The sequence below is a fragment of the Hemibagrus wyckioides genome, linkage group LG22 (genome assembly GCF_019097595.1).
Source record: "Hemibagrus wyckioides isolate EC202008001 linkage group LG22, SWU_Hwy_1.0, whole genome shotgun sequence".
NCBI classification, from domain to species: Eukaryota; Metazoa; Chordata; class Actinopteri; order Siluriformes; family Bagridae; genus Hemibagrus; species Hemibagrus wyckioides.
Window position 1 is genome coordinate 19986665 of NC_080731.1, and position 16513 is coordinate 20003177.

At 45.1% G+C, this 16513-nt stretch overlaps 1 protein-coding gene across 1 annotated transcript; it reads right to left on the minus strand.

Annotated features, from left to right (window-relative positions):
* Positions 1-376: 376 nt before the first annotated feature.
* LOC131343781 (BOLA class I histocompatibility antigen, alpha chain BL3-6-like) lies at positions 377-16022 on the minus strand. Its single transcript, XM_058375711.1, has 3 exons — positions 15762-16022; positions 15164-15494; positions 377-512 (listed from the first exon to the last, which is right to left on the minus strand). Coding segments are annotated over exons 1-3 (594 nt in total). The 3' UTR covers positions 377-510.
* Positions 16023-16513: the final 491 nt, after the last annotated feature.

Consider the following 16513-nt stretch of genomic DNA (forward strand, 5'->3'; position numbering starts at 1 on the left):
ACCAGAAAGAGAGGATTACTTGGAGAAACAACCAAGAGACCAAGAGTACCTCTGAAGGAACTGGAAAGATCCACAGGTCAGATGATCAGATCACACTGCCTCCACCAGCTCCACTCACTGTATAATATATCCCACCTCTTTACAGGTGTCAGTGTAATGAGATACTCAGTGTTACTCTCTTCATCTGTCACTGGTTTTAATATTAACACTGATCAGTCTATTTATATAGAAATATAGTAAATGATGATGCTGTACACAACAGTTACTATGTACAAAAATACAACGTATACACAGAAGTCTCTGAATTCCACATCTGCTTCCTTTCTCTTCTCACCGAAGATCTCTGCAAAAATTCCAGCTGCAACAGCCTGCAACAGCAACGAGAAAGACGACTGTCCAAACGATGATGACAATCCGTCTTCTACCTGTAAAATAAGCAGGGAGTCTTTATTATCTGCTGCATCAGTAAATCAGTTTTCACTAAAAATCTGTAGTTTTATAGGAAAGTGTTTCTCTATGTGGAATAAAAATCTACTGTACTCACTACTAAAATCTGACTCCAGCTCCACACTGACCCGACAGCTCAGTCTAAGTGAGACTCATAGTTAGTAAGGCCTCAAAACTAAATAAGCCAATCAAGCAGACTAGATGAATACAGATAAGAGATTTTATTTTGTAATCAGCGCTGATACAAGAATTGAGATGCTCACGCATGAACGTCCCAACAACCTCTACTCGGGGAACTCCAACTACAGCCTTTATATACATTTCCCTTATCTTCCCAATGCAACACGTCACTGGTTCTTTGCCTAGACAATCCCACCCATCTTTCTTTTTTGACCTTTTTTGATTCTTTTTTACACCATTATCTTTGGATTTACAACTTTTCGAATACCATTATAATTAAACTTTCCTGAATCATTATATTAAAAATTGGGCGTTTCCGCCCCCACCAGTGGGATTGTCTTTGGCCTCACTCTTGCCAATACCTCATTCTTCTTCAGGAGACAGCATGGGTAAGTTCTCAGTTCTTCAGGGACCAACACCCCTTTCTTTTATTAACTTTTACACCTCACGGATTTTCTGATTTATCCGCTGTCTTCCACGTATGTTCTCTAGATATTTCTCCTGGTACCACCATTGCCATCCAACACGCGCTGCGTTTACTTCATGATGAGCTCACTACCGCTCAAGGTACCAATGGAGCGAAGATTGACCACAACAATCTAGGGTGCGTCTCTGCCATTGACTGGTCCAAGTTTGGAAAGCCTGGTACCGCAGAGAAAGCCTGCCAGACTGACATCATTGATACAACTATTTGTTCTTCAAAGCCCTTGCAGCCTGTGTGCAAGGCCCGTGACAGGCCAACATGCCGTGTTAAACCTTATATTGTTCTTAAGCTCAAACGACCTAACGAATAAACCTTTACCTGAGAACTCACTCCTGCTGTCCCCCTGATTATTTCACACATACCTTATACATATATTCTCATTTACAAAATTATCTCCCACATTCCCCCCTTTTGTGACTCAAGTCACAACACACTCAACTTGCTCAGATATGTGGATACATGCCTTATATACGTACATAAGTCAGCACAAGGATTATACATACTCGTATGATTCGTTTTCAGTGTTTCACTACTATCATGGTGCTAGTAAACAATTATATACTCGTCAAGGGAAGTAATAAGTACTCCAAGCTCCGTGCAGGTACCACTGCATGTGGTTCTTCTCAGTCTTGCTATCGCCCACCTCACTCGCTCTCTTCACATTTGCCAATCAATTTCATACCTACCTGGATCCCAACCCTACTCATCAGGTATTCCCCTGGTTACACGCAATCCACGTTGTTTCCATTTCATACCCGGTGACCAGCAGCACGACCGTGCCTGCCTTAGGTTGTCCCACCCAGTGAGATCTTACCCGTCTTTGGCTAACCGGCCTTCTTCTCTGGTCACCGGCTGCCCCCTGTTTTTTTCCAGGTAGCAGCTTTCCCTTCGCCCAACACCTCTGACTCTGGTGTGGCTTTTTTTGTGTTGCTGGTCTGTCTTCTCTTGATTCTTCAGTAGGGCATTATTGGGATCTATACCATGAGCCAGATTGGAACCTCAGTCACTCTGTCCTCAGTCACTCTCGAGATCTCATCTCCTTACCTACCCAGCCACTGTACCTGCAGAGAGCTTCAAGTGTGCAAACATTAAGTATCAACTAACTCTATGTTTATAGCACATTCAGTAATGTCTACCACTCGTTCCCACACGACCAATAAGCCTGAATCATTATTATTATGTTCCCTTTAACCACAAATCAGCAGTTGTCATTAAGATGCATAAATGAGTAACATTCAATCATTCAGTAGTCATTATAAGACTTCTCCAGTGATTACGCTTTTTCATTCAGTAGTATTTCAAAACACACGTAAATGATAATAGTGTTGCATGCATAAACATTAGTGATTTAAAACACAATATAATACGACACACCGACATAACATATCCCACATCCTTTTATGATGTCCCCTGTTGTTCTTCTGCCCATGTGACTTTGCGCCACGTAGAGGGGCCGTAGGGGGGCTAAGGAGAGGTTACTAGCACATCACTTAGCCCCCTCCCGATGATTGGAACGGCAAGGATCTCAGCAGCTCCATCATTTGTCTAGGAACATTGGTCCACAGTACATCTTCTCCTAACTTGACTGTAATGACCTCTACCCTCTTCTTAAGTGGTACACCTATCCATATTCCAAACCTTCTCTTCCTTCTGTACGCAAGATTAAGTAACCGTTCTACATTATAATGTGCATGTTCTACCACGATGGGTAACTGTGCTGTCTGTCTCGGAGTATATGCAAATGTTTGTATCTCTGTAATATACATCCTGTCTGCGTAAATCTCCCTTACTGATGTACGCCTATCTATAAAAGGGTACTCTAGCAATCCTAAATTTGGCTCCCACTCCCCCAAATCGTTTTTCAACAACCTACCCCATAAATACCTCCATATATGCCTCCAATCTCCCTCCATTATGCAATCATCTTTATTAAGTCCAATTCATCACTGCCATTGCTGGGTTTAAACGGAGACTCAATCTCATGTGTCATTTGAACATATTGGCCAAACAATGTGTGCGTCATCTGTGTAATCATGGAACGCAGTAGTGGAATTACACAACACAACAGAACTGCAAGTATCACCAAAACCACACCTACGACTGTTCCTATCCTAAGTATGACGGCTCTCCAATTTGAGGAGAACAACCATGCCAGCCAATCATTTGTTGGTTTATATGTGTTCTCTACGTGCTCGTCTCTAAGGTCTTTCATCTGCCGCAGTATTTTACTCAGGTTACCCTCCGGACCAGTGTGCATTGGAATGTAAGTACAACATTGGTCTCCAAACATAGTACACACTCCTTCTTCCGGGGCCCTCATGGTGTCCAGGATAAGCCTGTTCTGTAAGGCCATGGTAGATGTTGCATGTAGTTGTTCTTGAATCAAATCTAATGCTTGTATTGTGTAGTTCATAAACCTTTGTTGATTGTACCAAATATAGTTAATCCATCTCACGTTTTTACCAATCTGTGCCCATGGCAAGAAAAAGGTCAGTGCTCCTGCTCCTGGTCGACCAATGGCAGTATGTTCATCAGGGACTCCCACCGGAATCCCTCTCCAATCCACGTAAACCCCACTGCTCCTGTCGAATCGTCCCAAGTCGCGCTTAATTCGTCGACCTGAGGTATTAATCTCCTTTTCTTGCAGCACAGTTAGTTTTCCTGTCAGCACCACTGTTGTGCAGCATCCTCCCCACCCGGGTGGCAGGGTCTGCCTAGCAACGTTATATCCACAATACCAGAATACATCAGCCAGTGGCCTAGTCCCATTAGATAGGTCAGGCTGGTTCAGATCAATATAGTCCTTTTTCCACTGTCTCCACACGGTAATCTTTAATCCTTTTGTATCTGCCGTCATGTCACAGTCTTTAGAAATGTTGCCGACAAACACCTGTGATCCGTTTGAACATACACAGAATGGGTATCTTTGTCCCTGACGCTCACTCACTCTGATGGGCGGATGTCCCTCAGTCCCGATCTCCTCATACTCACAGGTACTATTTAACTTCTTTAACCTGGTTGGGCCGTAGGCACATGAGATAGAATGCATAAGACAAACGAATGGGCATAGGTGGCGTAGGTTGTGCTTGGTGCTGTTACAACCTTCTGGTCCTCTCGTTGGAAAAACTCTGGGAGCTCGCGATGTCCTGTCATGGCACACTATGCACGAGGTGTTTCCTGCTTCGTGTGCTGTGTAACTTAGCCATTGGTAAAACAAGTTGTTTGTCCACAACTCCTGGTCTAATCTACTCATGAGGCTCATTGACTGTGCAGTGTCTCTGCATATTCTGGGCAGCGTTGTTGGTGATTGCTCAATATAATGTATTCCCCTAGTTTCATCATTCATGTGTTCATCATCACCGAAGACTCGTATAAGTGTGTATATCCATAGTCCTATACACAGCAGTGCTACTATTACAAGTACCAATAAGCCCCAGTCCGTTCTGTTGATTCGTTCACCATTTCCCTCCTCTTCATTTATTTCTTGCTCATCGTTCCTTTCTCTCCCTTCTCTTTCAGTGTTCTCGCCATGCACGGGCTCTAGTTCTATAGGCAGGTCCTGTATCTCCCACATCGTGTTGTGAATGCCCTTCCCTTGGGTCGTCTTCTTCTTGTTCTGCTGGACTCTCCCACGGTTGAAACTCCTGGCTCTGCGGGTGGGGCGCTTGTACCGAAGGGGGTTGTGAGGCGGGAACAGCTGGATCACGCCTTCGCTCCTCGAATTCCCTTATCAGTGGATCCTGCTCCTGCGCTCTTTCACGTCTCGCTCCAGCCCCTGGATCTGGTGCTCTGCAACAGTGATTTAGATGAAACCAAGCAGTCTTACCTTCGACCTTTACGGCTGTTGGAGTAGCTAAGACAACTTTTAGTGGTCCAACTCGTCTGGGCTCATTCCATCTTCTCTTGAAGACCTTGACATACACCCAGTCTCCTGGTTTCACAGTCCTCAGCTCCTCGTCAATTTCGCTCGTCCTTCCCTCCGTAGCACCTTTCACCTGTTGGAATATAGCTCGATGTATTTCAGTCAAGTGTTTCACATAATTGCCAAGCTCACTTTCAAGCTGCTCCAGCGAAGGGCCCTTATAGGGCCCTCGTAGATAAGGCACAGGCATAGGTCATCCTGTAAGCATTTCGTGCGGGGTTAGATGCGTCATTCGGTTAGTTTGCATTCTCATGCTCATTAATGCTAGCGGCAAAGCCTGCACCCAATTCATTTTTCCCGCTTCGCAAATTTTTGCCAGCTTCGCTTTTAATGTTCCATTTGCCCTTTCCACCATTCCCTGCGACTGTGGGTGATAGACACAACCCAATCTGTGTCGTATTCTTAAATACTGGAACACCCTTCGAATCACATTGTTCACAAAGTGAGTACCACTGTCTGAGCTGATCTTATCAGGAATACCAAACCTTGGAATCACCTCACGACACAAAAATTTAGCCACTGAATCTGCATCTGCTTTAGCTGTTGGGTGCGCCTCCACCCATCTACTAAATCTATCCTCCACCACCAAAACATACCTTTTCTTCTCCTTCACCTCTGCCATATCCATGAAGTCAATGATCAGATGCCTGAATGGTCCGTCTGGCTCTGGTATGTGACCTATTGGGGCAGTAAAACTTTTCCTGTTGTTGTATTCTGCACATATTTCACAACGTGCTAACCTGTGATCAACCATCTGAGCTAAATACGGAGACCACCATGCTCTTTGAATTCGTTTGATCACTTCCCCCCTTGCGCAATGGCTCAAGCCATGCGCACCATTAATCAACGATGTGAGAACTGAGAGAGGAGCCACAAAATGCCCCTGAGGACCACGCCATACGCCTGTTCGTGCGTTTTTAACCGCCCCCCTTTTTATCCGCTTAGATATCTCATATACTGAGGCCGAATTTTGCGCTGCGGCTAAGGAGGTTAAGTCCGTTTCTGGGTAGTCTTCACCTTCAGAGTCGGTCACAAGCATAATGTTGGTATGTCCTAAAGCTACTGATTTCGCTGCCTCATCTGCTGCAGTGTTTCCACTGGTAACAAACGAGCCATCTGTTTTGTGCGCTAAACATTTGACGATAGCTAGTTTAGCTGGCAGAGTAATAGCATGTAACAAATCAGTTATGGCCATTCCATGCGTCACAGGAGAGCCATCTGCTCTCAATAACCCTCTCTGGGCCCATGTAGGGCCGAAGTAATGACACACACCATAAGCATACTGCGAATCCGTGAAAATAGTACAAGATTTCCCTGCAGCTAGCTTACAAGCTGCAGCGAGCGCTTTTAACTCAGCCAATTGTGCTGAACATGGTTGAGAAACAGCCGTAGACTGAACAGTAACAAAGCTAGTCAAATCATTACTGGGCGCTACTATGGCGTAACCCGCCAAGTTCCCGTCTGGGCCTCTAAAGCACGAACCGTCAACAAAAAAGGTTACATCCGAATGTGGCAAAGGTTGATTTTCAAGGTCCTGACGCGCTTTAGAGTATGAGGTTGAAACTTGCTGACAATCGTGCGGTTCACCGTCCAATGGGGTCATCAATCTATCAGCTGGATTGACTGTCTGGCATCTTTGAATAGTCAATTCTGGTGAAGAGAGAATTACGTCGTAACCTGTCTTCCGCGCATGAGTTATCACAAATGTCGGACTGGTAAGCAGGGCATGTAACGCATGTGTAGTGTACAATATAGTAGGATGGCCCATTGTAATGGTTGACGCCTTTTGATATGCAAAGGCTGCTGCTGCTAATCCCCGGTAACACGGCGGCATACCACTCTCAATGTTATCTAATCTGCAGCTAAAGTAAGCAACAGGCTGTTTGCTCGGTCCCTGTTGCTGAGTTAACACGGCATTAGCAAAACCTCGTTTTTCTGATACATACAGGAAAAATGGCTTACCGTAATCAGGACTCGCTAGCGCTGGTGCTGTACAAAGATCCTCCTTCAGCATTTCGAAAGCTGCAACGGCTTCTGTCGTCCAAACCAATGCAGCTTTCTTCTGATCAGCTGCTTTTATCAACGCACGTAGTGGAGCTACCTTTAATGCAAAATCTACTATCCACTGTCTGCTATAACCCACCATACCCAGGAAAGACAACATCTGTCCAACCGTTTGCGGCTTCGGGGCTTTACGGACCGCCTCTAGATGCGTAGGCGACAGCTTACGGCTAGTGCCATGCAAAACTCTTCCTAGATACTCTACTTCCTGTTTGCAGAACTGTAGCTTTTCCTTGCTCACCTTGTGTCCGTTTTCTGCTAAGAGTCTCAATACTTTTAGGGAGTCTGCCTGGCACTGTTCTTTAGTTGGGCTACAAATCAAGATGTCATCAACATATGTCAGGAGAAGACTATCAATATCCAGCGAAGCTAGATCCCTAGCCACAATTCGATTGAAAATTGATGGGCTTTCACAATAGCCCTGGGGCAATCTCGTGTATGTGTACTGTTGGCCGTTATACGTGAACGCAAACAAATGTTGTGAATCAGGATGCAGTGGAATACTAAAAAATGCAGAACACAAATCAATGACCGTGTACCACCTAGTATTGCCTGGGATGTTGGAGAGTAACGTATGTGGATCTGGGACTATGGGTGCTTCTGCCTCAACTATATAGTTAATAGCACGTAAATCGTGCACAAGTCGCCACCTATCTGAGTTTGGTTTTCTAACTGGGAATATTGGAGTATTGCAACGGCTATGTGTTGGTATTAGAACCCCTGCCTCCAATAACCCCTCAAGTGTGAGTCCTATCCCTGCCTGAGCCTGTGGTGTTAGTGGATATTGTTTCTGATACGGGTACCTGACATTAGGTTTAAGTTTTATCAAAACCTGTCCGGCTGACTTTATGAGTCCTACGTCTGTAGAGTGCTGAGTCCAGAGCACACTTGGGATGGTGGCTAACAGCTCGTCAGTTTCTGTATGTGATTGTTTATCTGGTGCGATGTCCTTGTCATCTGAAAGTGGTAACTGATAAGTAGGTGACATTTTCTTTTCTATCAAGGTTTGTGTGGCTCTTAAAGTGTCTGTGCCTTTTTGCGAAATGCGCATAAATTTTCCATCCGGTGAGGTGTGCATGTACTGGTTAATGGTTGGCTTCCATTCTAGCACCTGGCTAGTTTCTTTGAGCATTGGTCCCAGGTCTTTCGATTCATAGCCTCCTGCTACCATCAGTGTGATGTGTGGTATTGAGTTTGTAATCTGGTACCAGCTCTCCAAGTTATTGGGTAACTGAACTGCCGTTGCCACTCCTTGAGGGCCTACGGAAATGTCTGTTGTCACCACGTCAAACAGTTTCCCTTCCAACATTTCTGACCATAGTGTTGCATATTCTTCATTGGTGCTGTCAGGGTCAAAACACATGGTACAGTGCAGCGGGCTCTTAGGTTCGGTGTAATTCGGCCGCATAGCCTGTATCCATGGCTTCCACTGTAAATAGCTGGCCTGCAACTCTGATAATGAGGGATCGTCGTTCTGTAGCCAATACACTGTGCTACACTCTGTGTCTGCCTGCGTCCCAGCCATGAGATATTGTCCTGCTGTGGTTCTGTCTGGGAATGTTACCCAGAGGCCTGTAGGGCTGCACTGAATTCTAGCCTTAAATTTACACAAGAGATCTCGTCCTAATAAATTGACTGGTGTAGAGGGTGAATACAAAAGTGGTGCCACAATGGTGGTGTCTTCTAATGTTAATATCTGAGGCTCTGTAAAGTGCAAGATCTGTGAGATCCCTGAGAAGCCTGTTGTTTTGATGGTCTTCCGAGCGAGAGGGAGATTCGAGCCTTCGCGCCCTATACATGAATATGTGGCACCTGTGTCGATCATGAATGGAAAAGGATGCTCATTATTGAGTGTTACCATGACAGTTGGTTCCTGTTGCGGATGCAGTGTAGTAGCATACTGCATATTCTCCCCCTCTGGCTTCTCAGGGCCGCTTCAACTCCAATTTGGTGCGGGCCCCAGTCCCGGGCCTATCTGGGGCTGATACATATGTGGGCAGTCTCTTCTCATGTGTCCAGTCCCTCCGCAGCCCCAGCACTCTAGTGGTTGTTGAGGCTGTTGGTACTGAGGATTGGGGGGTGCCTGCGCATAACTCAGTCCTTGGGGCCCTCCAGGGCTCTGCGGCGCATATCCCTGCGGTGGTGAGCCAAATCTTTCCCATGGCTGCCTTCTTCCTTGCCACCGACCTCTCATTGGGCGTCCTCTAAATCTTCCTTGTGCACCGCTAATGTGGACATTAATGGGTTGGGCCATTGGGTACGCCTGGCTATTTTGTGGATGCTGTGAGTTTGGTGCTGTCACCTGCGGTTGTGGCATCATTTGCGGTTGCTGTGGTGTTTGTCCTTGTTGCGGCAGCATTTGGTTATTCTGTACTGGTTCTTGGCCTGCTGGGATAACCACTGCGGCTTGTATTTTTCCTGCTTTTTCTCTCTCCTTTTCTTTCTGTCTAGCTCTGGTCAACTCGCCAAGCTGTGTTTTATATAACTGTGTCAGTAGGACCTCTGAGGCTGTTTTCTCGTCCTTTTGTTTCTTTCTGTATTGTTCCACATAATGTATCACATGTGCTTTGTAGGTGTCCCATGGCATGGAGTTTAGACCGACCACCTCATCCAACGAGGTTTGGACTGGTTCTGGTAGACATTTCTTCAGCATTAATTTAAACAGTCCTTTACTTGTGTCCGTCTCGTCCCATGTTCCACCTGTCTCTTCCTTCCATTTATTCTGATAATCATGGATGAATTTTACTACATTTTCTTCTTCCTTCAGAATCATGTGTTCCAGTTGTCCTGGGTCCATTTTCGTGGGGTAGGTTTTCCTTATTTCATTCCACAACCTGTTTCTCCATGTCCCCAGTGCTATAGCATCCCAGCCTGGTAGATCCATTGCTCCTTTTAGTCCAGCTTCATTCAGTATTTCAGCTGTTTTTGCTTTCCCTATCGTTTGAGCTAATATGGCTTTCACATCTCCTATCGACAAGGTATGTCCTGCTGTCTTTTCTTCGAACTTTGTAATCCACCTCTGCCCTCCATTACACATCTCCGGTAGCTGTGAGCTTAATCCTACCATATCCATAAATGTCCATGGAACATATTGCACATCTCTTCCTTTTGTCACCAGGGGATTCATTCGAACCTCTTCTTCACCATCAAACCCATATCTCTGCGGTGCTTTTAGTGACTTCTTGTCCCTTAATGTTCTTGGTCGCGTGCGCTCCCGTTCCAGCTGCTCCTCCAACGCTGTCACTGAACTTTGTAAGCGCTCTTCTAATTCTTCCAGCTGCTGTGCGAAATCACGAACGCTATCCATCACCTTCTGCCCATTGGTGTCCCTCTGTCTCTTTATGGCATCTTCCCTCGGCTCTATGTACAGCACTCCTCTAACCTGTCTCTCTGGATCTTCTCGCCAGTATTCAGCACATGGCTGTTTTTCCGGTGGCCCTGTTGTCTTTTCTGTTCGGGATTGATTATACGCACCCTGTTCCTCACTCATTGGTTCATCTCTTTCCCATTCTTCCGGGAGCGTAGGGGGCGCTGTAGGCCCACTCGCACGCGTTGAGATATATCTCTCGGCACTGTCCCCCACTGGTGTTGAGTGTGTGAACTCCTTTCCCTTTTGCAAATACTCTTCACTCTCTTTCTTTGCTCTTTGCAATATCTCCTCTGCCTCCTCTTCTTCCTCATTTTCACTGTGATTTCCCCCTGTCTCCTTGCTCCTCCTAATTTTTCCTTTAATTGGGTTTTCAACTGATATCTCCACGTCTTCCCATCCTGTCCAGTCGGCATAGCAGTCCGTTAAGGTTGGATACACTCCCACTTGTTCCCTGCCCACCACTGGCTCGTTGTAGTTGGGTGGTGGACAGTAGATTGGCGGTGGTCTTTCTGTTTCTCTCTCCTCTCTACTCCGCTCTTCTTCCTTCTTTATCGCTCGCTTCACCTCTTCTTCTGCTTCTCTGACCTTCTTTCCTTCTCTCATGAACCATTCCAGAATCTCCAACCGCCTATACTTCTTTCCTCTGGATTTATCATCATCTTTGCTTGGCTTCCAGTGTCTCAGCATTTCTCTCACCTCTGAGCAGGCCTTTTCATCAAATGTTCCTTCCACCGGCCACTGCCATGTCCCCTGAGTCCTGTCATGCCATTTCCTCATACACTTCCTGACATACTTCTCATCAGGTTTGTGTTGCGCTATTATAATGTCAACTGGTGTAGGCTGTCTTCTCCCTTCACTCATGATGCACCCCTGTTGTGCCCTGTATGCGCTACTTCTCTCTCCTGGATTCCTATTGCCTTCTGACCACGTCAGTGCAACGCTGATTCGTTTCACTGTCAAGCTCGGCCTTACTGGATTCTTTCTCAACTTCTCACCGAGCGCATTGATCTTATCTATCAGCACAGATGTTGCAAAACCTCTTTCCCAGTGTACGAGTCGCGGTTCCACTGTCACAGTTGCTGTCAATCCCGAGCAATAATTGTATTGGCCTGGTCTGGGCTGGAATAACTCTGCCAGGGGTTCGTCGTCTTCCTTATATGGGTCACTGATGAAATCAAATATTGGGATGGCTACACTGCTGGGCTCGGGAGCGTCAACTAGTGCTCTCAATATAGGGCTCAACAACTTGGGACGCCAAATCTTCCTTAATGCTTCGTACCAGTCTACGTCGGGGAACGTTCTTTGTAAGGTGTACAGTCCGTCAAACTTTGTCAGGGCCCACAATTTATCTCTAATCAAATCTTCTGGCTGCCAGTGCTCTACTCCTTCCCTATCTTTATATGTCCGCTCATCCCAAAAGTGTGTGCGTATTCCCCTTGTTTCTATCTCCAAGTCTTGGCGAAAGGCCATACAGCTGAAGAAAACAGTAGTGCGCATGCAGTATATGGTATCAATATAGTAGCTCAATACTTCAGTAAGGGTAATGTTGTATTATCTGGGTCACATTTTTTACAATTCACTGAATGGCCCAATAGTATGCAGACCCAAGTTTTAGGTGGATTTTTCCTAAGTATTCTCTTTTGCTGATCACACAATATCCCTCCCTCGCTAAGCCTGCTTTCAGCCGCTTTTGATTTCGTTCCAAGTCCACAGACCGTGTCTCTAGCCGTTGAACTCCTCAGCCTATTCATATGTACAACTCTTTTCCCTCACTTATTCTGTATGAAACTCCTCCTTCTAGGGGGATGTCTCCGCTCTTACTCACTCTTTCTTGGCACAATGCCCCCGCACACACACACACCTCTCCACTACTTCAAAAAGCACTCAATCTTTTTCCACACACACACACACACTTGTTCTTTTTAATTCTTCATCATCACCTGAGGATCTACTGTTAAACTTCCTGCAATGAAACACTTCCACAACCTACGATCCTGCCCCAACTTCCACATGCTAGCCCAAACCTCCGTGTATTGAGGACCTCTTGGGGTCATCGGCCACATTAAATTGACCCTAACCAGGAGTTTCCCAGCTTCCTTTCTCAACAACTCTAGTGCTGCCTCCGCGAACTCCCTTTCAAACCTATTTGGAAACCTATAACCAACTCGCTTGAATGGTAGTGGACTGTCAAGACTTAGCTCTAATCCGCGAGTTCTTGCTCTTTCTGTGATAATATTGGGAACTTCCTCACTTAGTTCCTCCAGAACGGTAAAGTAAGCACTCACACGGTGTCGTCCCGTGTAGGCAGATACAAACACTTCCACCATTCGGGAGCAGTTGTTTCCTACAGTCTGCTACATCTTCTCCTAGACCCCATGGATGTCACACCACACTTTCACGTCAGTAGAGGGTGGAACAATTATACTTGTGACCGATACACGTATTTCATCCAATTCACTGAGTGCATAACAAATTGAGATGAACCATTATCTCACACTTGGCACTTGGTCCTTACTTACGGTATGTGGATGCCCGCTTCACTATAAGATTTATTCTAAAGACTATTCTAGTCCACACCATCACTACCCTTACTTTTCCTTCATTTCTCACATAGTGTACCTCCAAAACATATATATCAAACCTTAGTATGATTACATCCATGCACGGTGATTCCTTTACTCTAACAAAGATTTCTGCCTTATTTTCTCACTCTGTTGCAATTCCTTTTCAACTTCAGCCCTATCATCCCCACCTGTTTCATATATCACACCCCATATCAGTGTGCATGCATGTACACACTGGTTTTCCTATAATCTCACAGTAATAGTGTTAGTAGACAAAAGGTTAATACAGTGCTATTTACAGTGCGCACATCCAATCACCATTTATTCTCTTCATGCACTCACACTCACACAGCCCCTCGCACTCAACACACCCACACACTGCATGCAATACAATCAGGACAGACAACAGACAAAGGCCGACAGCGGGCCTCTCCTTATTTTTCTTAATCTTTTCTTTATTCTCTACCACCTGGATCCAGGACTTTTCTATTCAGCGCTTTTTTCACTTTATATTCTCTTTATCTCTTATTTCTCTTACACCTAGATCCGGGATTTTTCACTATATTTCTCTTTTCTTCTCTTATTTTCCTTTCACTACCACCCGGATCCAGGAATTTTACTCTTCTCTTTTATCACCTGCTACTTGACACTTAATTTTTCTTTTTCCAGTGACGGTGTTCACGTTCACAGAACTTACTATTCTGCTACTAAACGCTCCGTTTGCGTCCAAATAAGGTCTTTTTCACAGGAATTTCTCTCATACCACCTGGAACCCACCAGGACTTTCGATCATACAGGCCTTTACACATTCATACATCTGACATCATCTAGTCTTTTCAATACAAAACATGCAATTTATCATGTCACTCTATGTGGTTTTAACTTACACTCACTCTGCCTCTCTGGCTCAATAGGTTAGAGCAGAGCTGATCCGACCCTGGGCCGAGCGCCTCCGCCTCCCCAGACCACACACAACTAATGCAGAAATTCGGTTAAACAGGCTTCTGCCTTACCTCTGTCCTAGTTGGATCCCGTGTCTGGTCCGTGGGCGGCGGCCGCAGCCTCAGGCCCCGGGTCTGGGGCTCTGCTGTTCTCTCTGTGCCAATCTCGTTTTCTTTAATATCACGTCGGGGTCACCAAAACAATGTGGAATAAAAATCTACTGTACTCACTACTAAAATCTGACTCCAGCTCCACACTGACCCGACAGCCCAGTCTAAGTGAGACTCATAGTTAGTAAGGCCTCACAACTAAATAAGCCAATCAAGCAGACTAGATGAATACAGATAAGAGATTTTATTTTGTAATCAGCGCTGATACAAGAATTGAGATGCTCACGCATGAACGTCCCAACAACCTCTACTCGGGGAACTCCAACTACAGCCTTTATATACATTTCCCTTATCTTTCCCAATGCAACACGTCACTGGTTCTTTGCCTAGACAATCCCACCCATCTTTCTTTTTTTGACCTTTTAGATTCTTTTTTTACACCATTATCTTTGGATTTACAACTTTTCGAATACCATTATAATTAAACTTTCCTGAATCATTATATTAAAAATTGGGCGTTTCCGCCCCCACCAGTGGGATTGTCTTTGGCCTCACTCTCGCCAATACCTCATTCTTCTTCAGGAGACAGCATGGGTAAGTTCTCAGTTCTTCAGGGACCAACACCCCTTTCTTTTATTAACTTTTACACCTCACGGATTTTCTGATTTATCCGCTGTCTTCCACGTATGTTCTCTAGATATTTCGCCTGGTACCACCATTGCCATCCAACACGCGCTGCGTTTACTTCATGATGAGCTCACTACCACTCAAGGTACCAATGGAGCGAAGATTGACCACAACAATCTAGGGTGCGTCTCTGCCATTGATTGGTCCAAGTTTGGAAAGCCTGGTACCGCAGAGAAAGCCTGCCAGACTGACATCATTGGTACAACTACTTGTTCTTCAAAGCCCCTGCAGCCTGTGTGCAAGGCCCGTGACAGGCCAACATGTTAAACCTTATATTGTTCTTAAGCTCAAACGACCTAACGAATAAACTTTACCTGAGAACTCACTCCTGCTGTCCCCCTGATTATTTCACACATACCTTATACGTATATTCTCATTTACAAAATTATCTCCCACATCTACCATTCTCGTTCCTCACATTCAGCACTAACTCCTCCTTCAAGCTGCTGTGCTGAATCACGCAGGTGTAGGTGTGTTTCTGCAGATCCTCAGCTGGGACTTTCAGAATGCTTCTCTTCTGGAAGCTTCCATCCTGGTTGGGTAACGTCTCTCTGAGCTCCACGTCCTCGTTCACGTCCTCTCCGTCCTTCCTCCAGGAGATCATCACCTCTTTGGGGAAGAAACCTGTAGCGTGACACACCACCTCTGGAGAAGGCGAGTGTTTCTGGATCACTGATGCTGTAGGAGGATCTGCAGAGACACACAGAGACAGAAATATTAAAACATTCTGAAGGATTTGTTTAATTATACTTGACACAAGAAATTTTTTTTTATATGCATTTAAATTATTTAAAAAAAGTAAAAATAAAAGTCTTCAAGGATGTAAAATACAAGTCAATTATATATATATATATATATATATACTAAATAAATAAATAAATAAATAAATAAACATATACTGAAAAATATAAACAAAGATGCACATACAGTGCCATGCAAAAGTATTCCCCCCCCACACACAAAAAAGTTTTGTTTTCTTATAAAAATCACACACATTACCTTTCCTCTCCAGAGTCTCTCTGCCATAAGACACGTACTTCTTTAACCACCCGATACAGATGTTCTCCAGGTAGTTCTTCATGTAACTAGTCCACTGTTTTACAGGATCCCACATGTTCTTGGTGATCACAGCTTGAGGTTTAGCTGCAGTGTAGGTGAGATTTTCCAGATCCAGACTGATGAAATCTTCTCCATCATACCCGTACTGTGTGTATCCTCTGGTGGTGTTGTCATCATGGAGCTCACAGCCGAACATCCACTGCCATGTGTGAACTCCTGTGAATGCACACACACACACACACACTGACTCTACTCTGGACACACACACACACACACACACACTGACCCTACTCTGACACTCACTGGACACACACACACACACACACACACTGACTCTACTCTGGACACACACACACACACAACCAATCACATGCAAATCAAAAATCATGTTTTACAAAGATCATCCTAAATTGGTGTGTGTGTGTGTCCAGAGTAGAGTCAGTGTGTGTGTGTGTGTGTGTGTGTCCAGAGTAGAGTCAGTGTGTGTGTGTGTGTGTCCAGTGTGTGACAGAGTAGAGTCAGTGTGTGTGTGTGTATGTCCAGAGTAGAGTCAGTGTGTGTGTGTCCATAGTAGAGTCAGTGTGTGTGTGTGTGTGTCCAGTGTGTGTCAGAGTAGAGTCAGTGTGTGTGTGTGTGTGTGTGTCCAGAGTAGAGTCAGTGTGTGTGTGTGTGTGTGTGTCCAGTGTG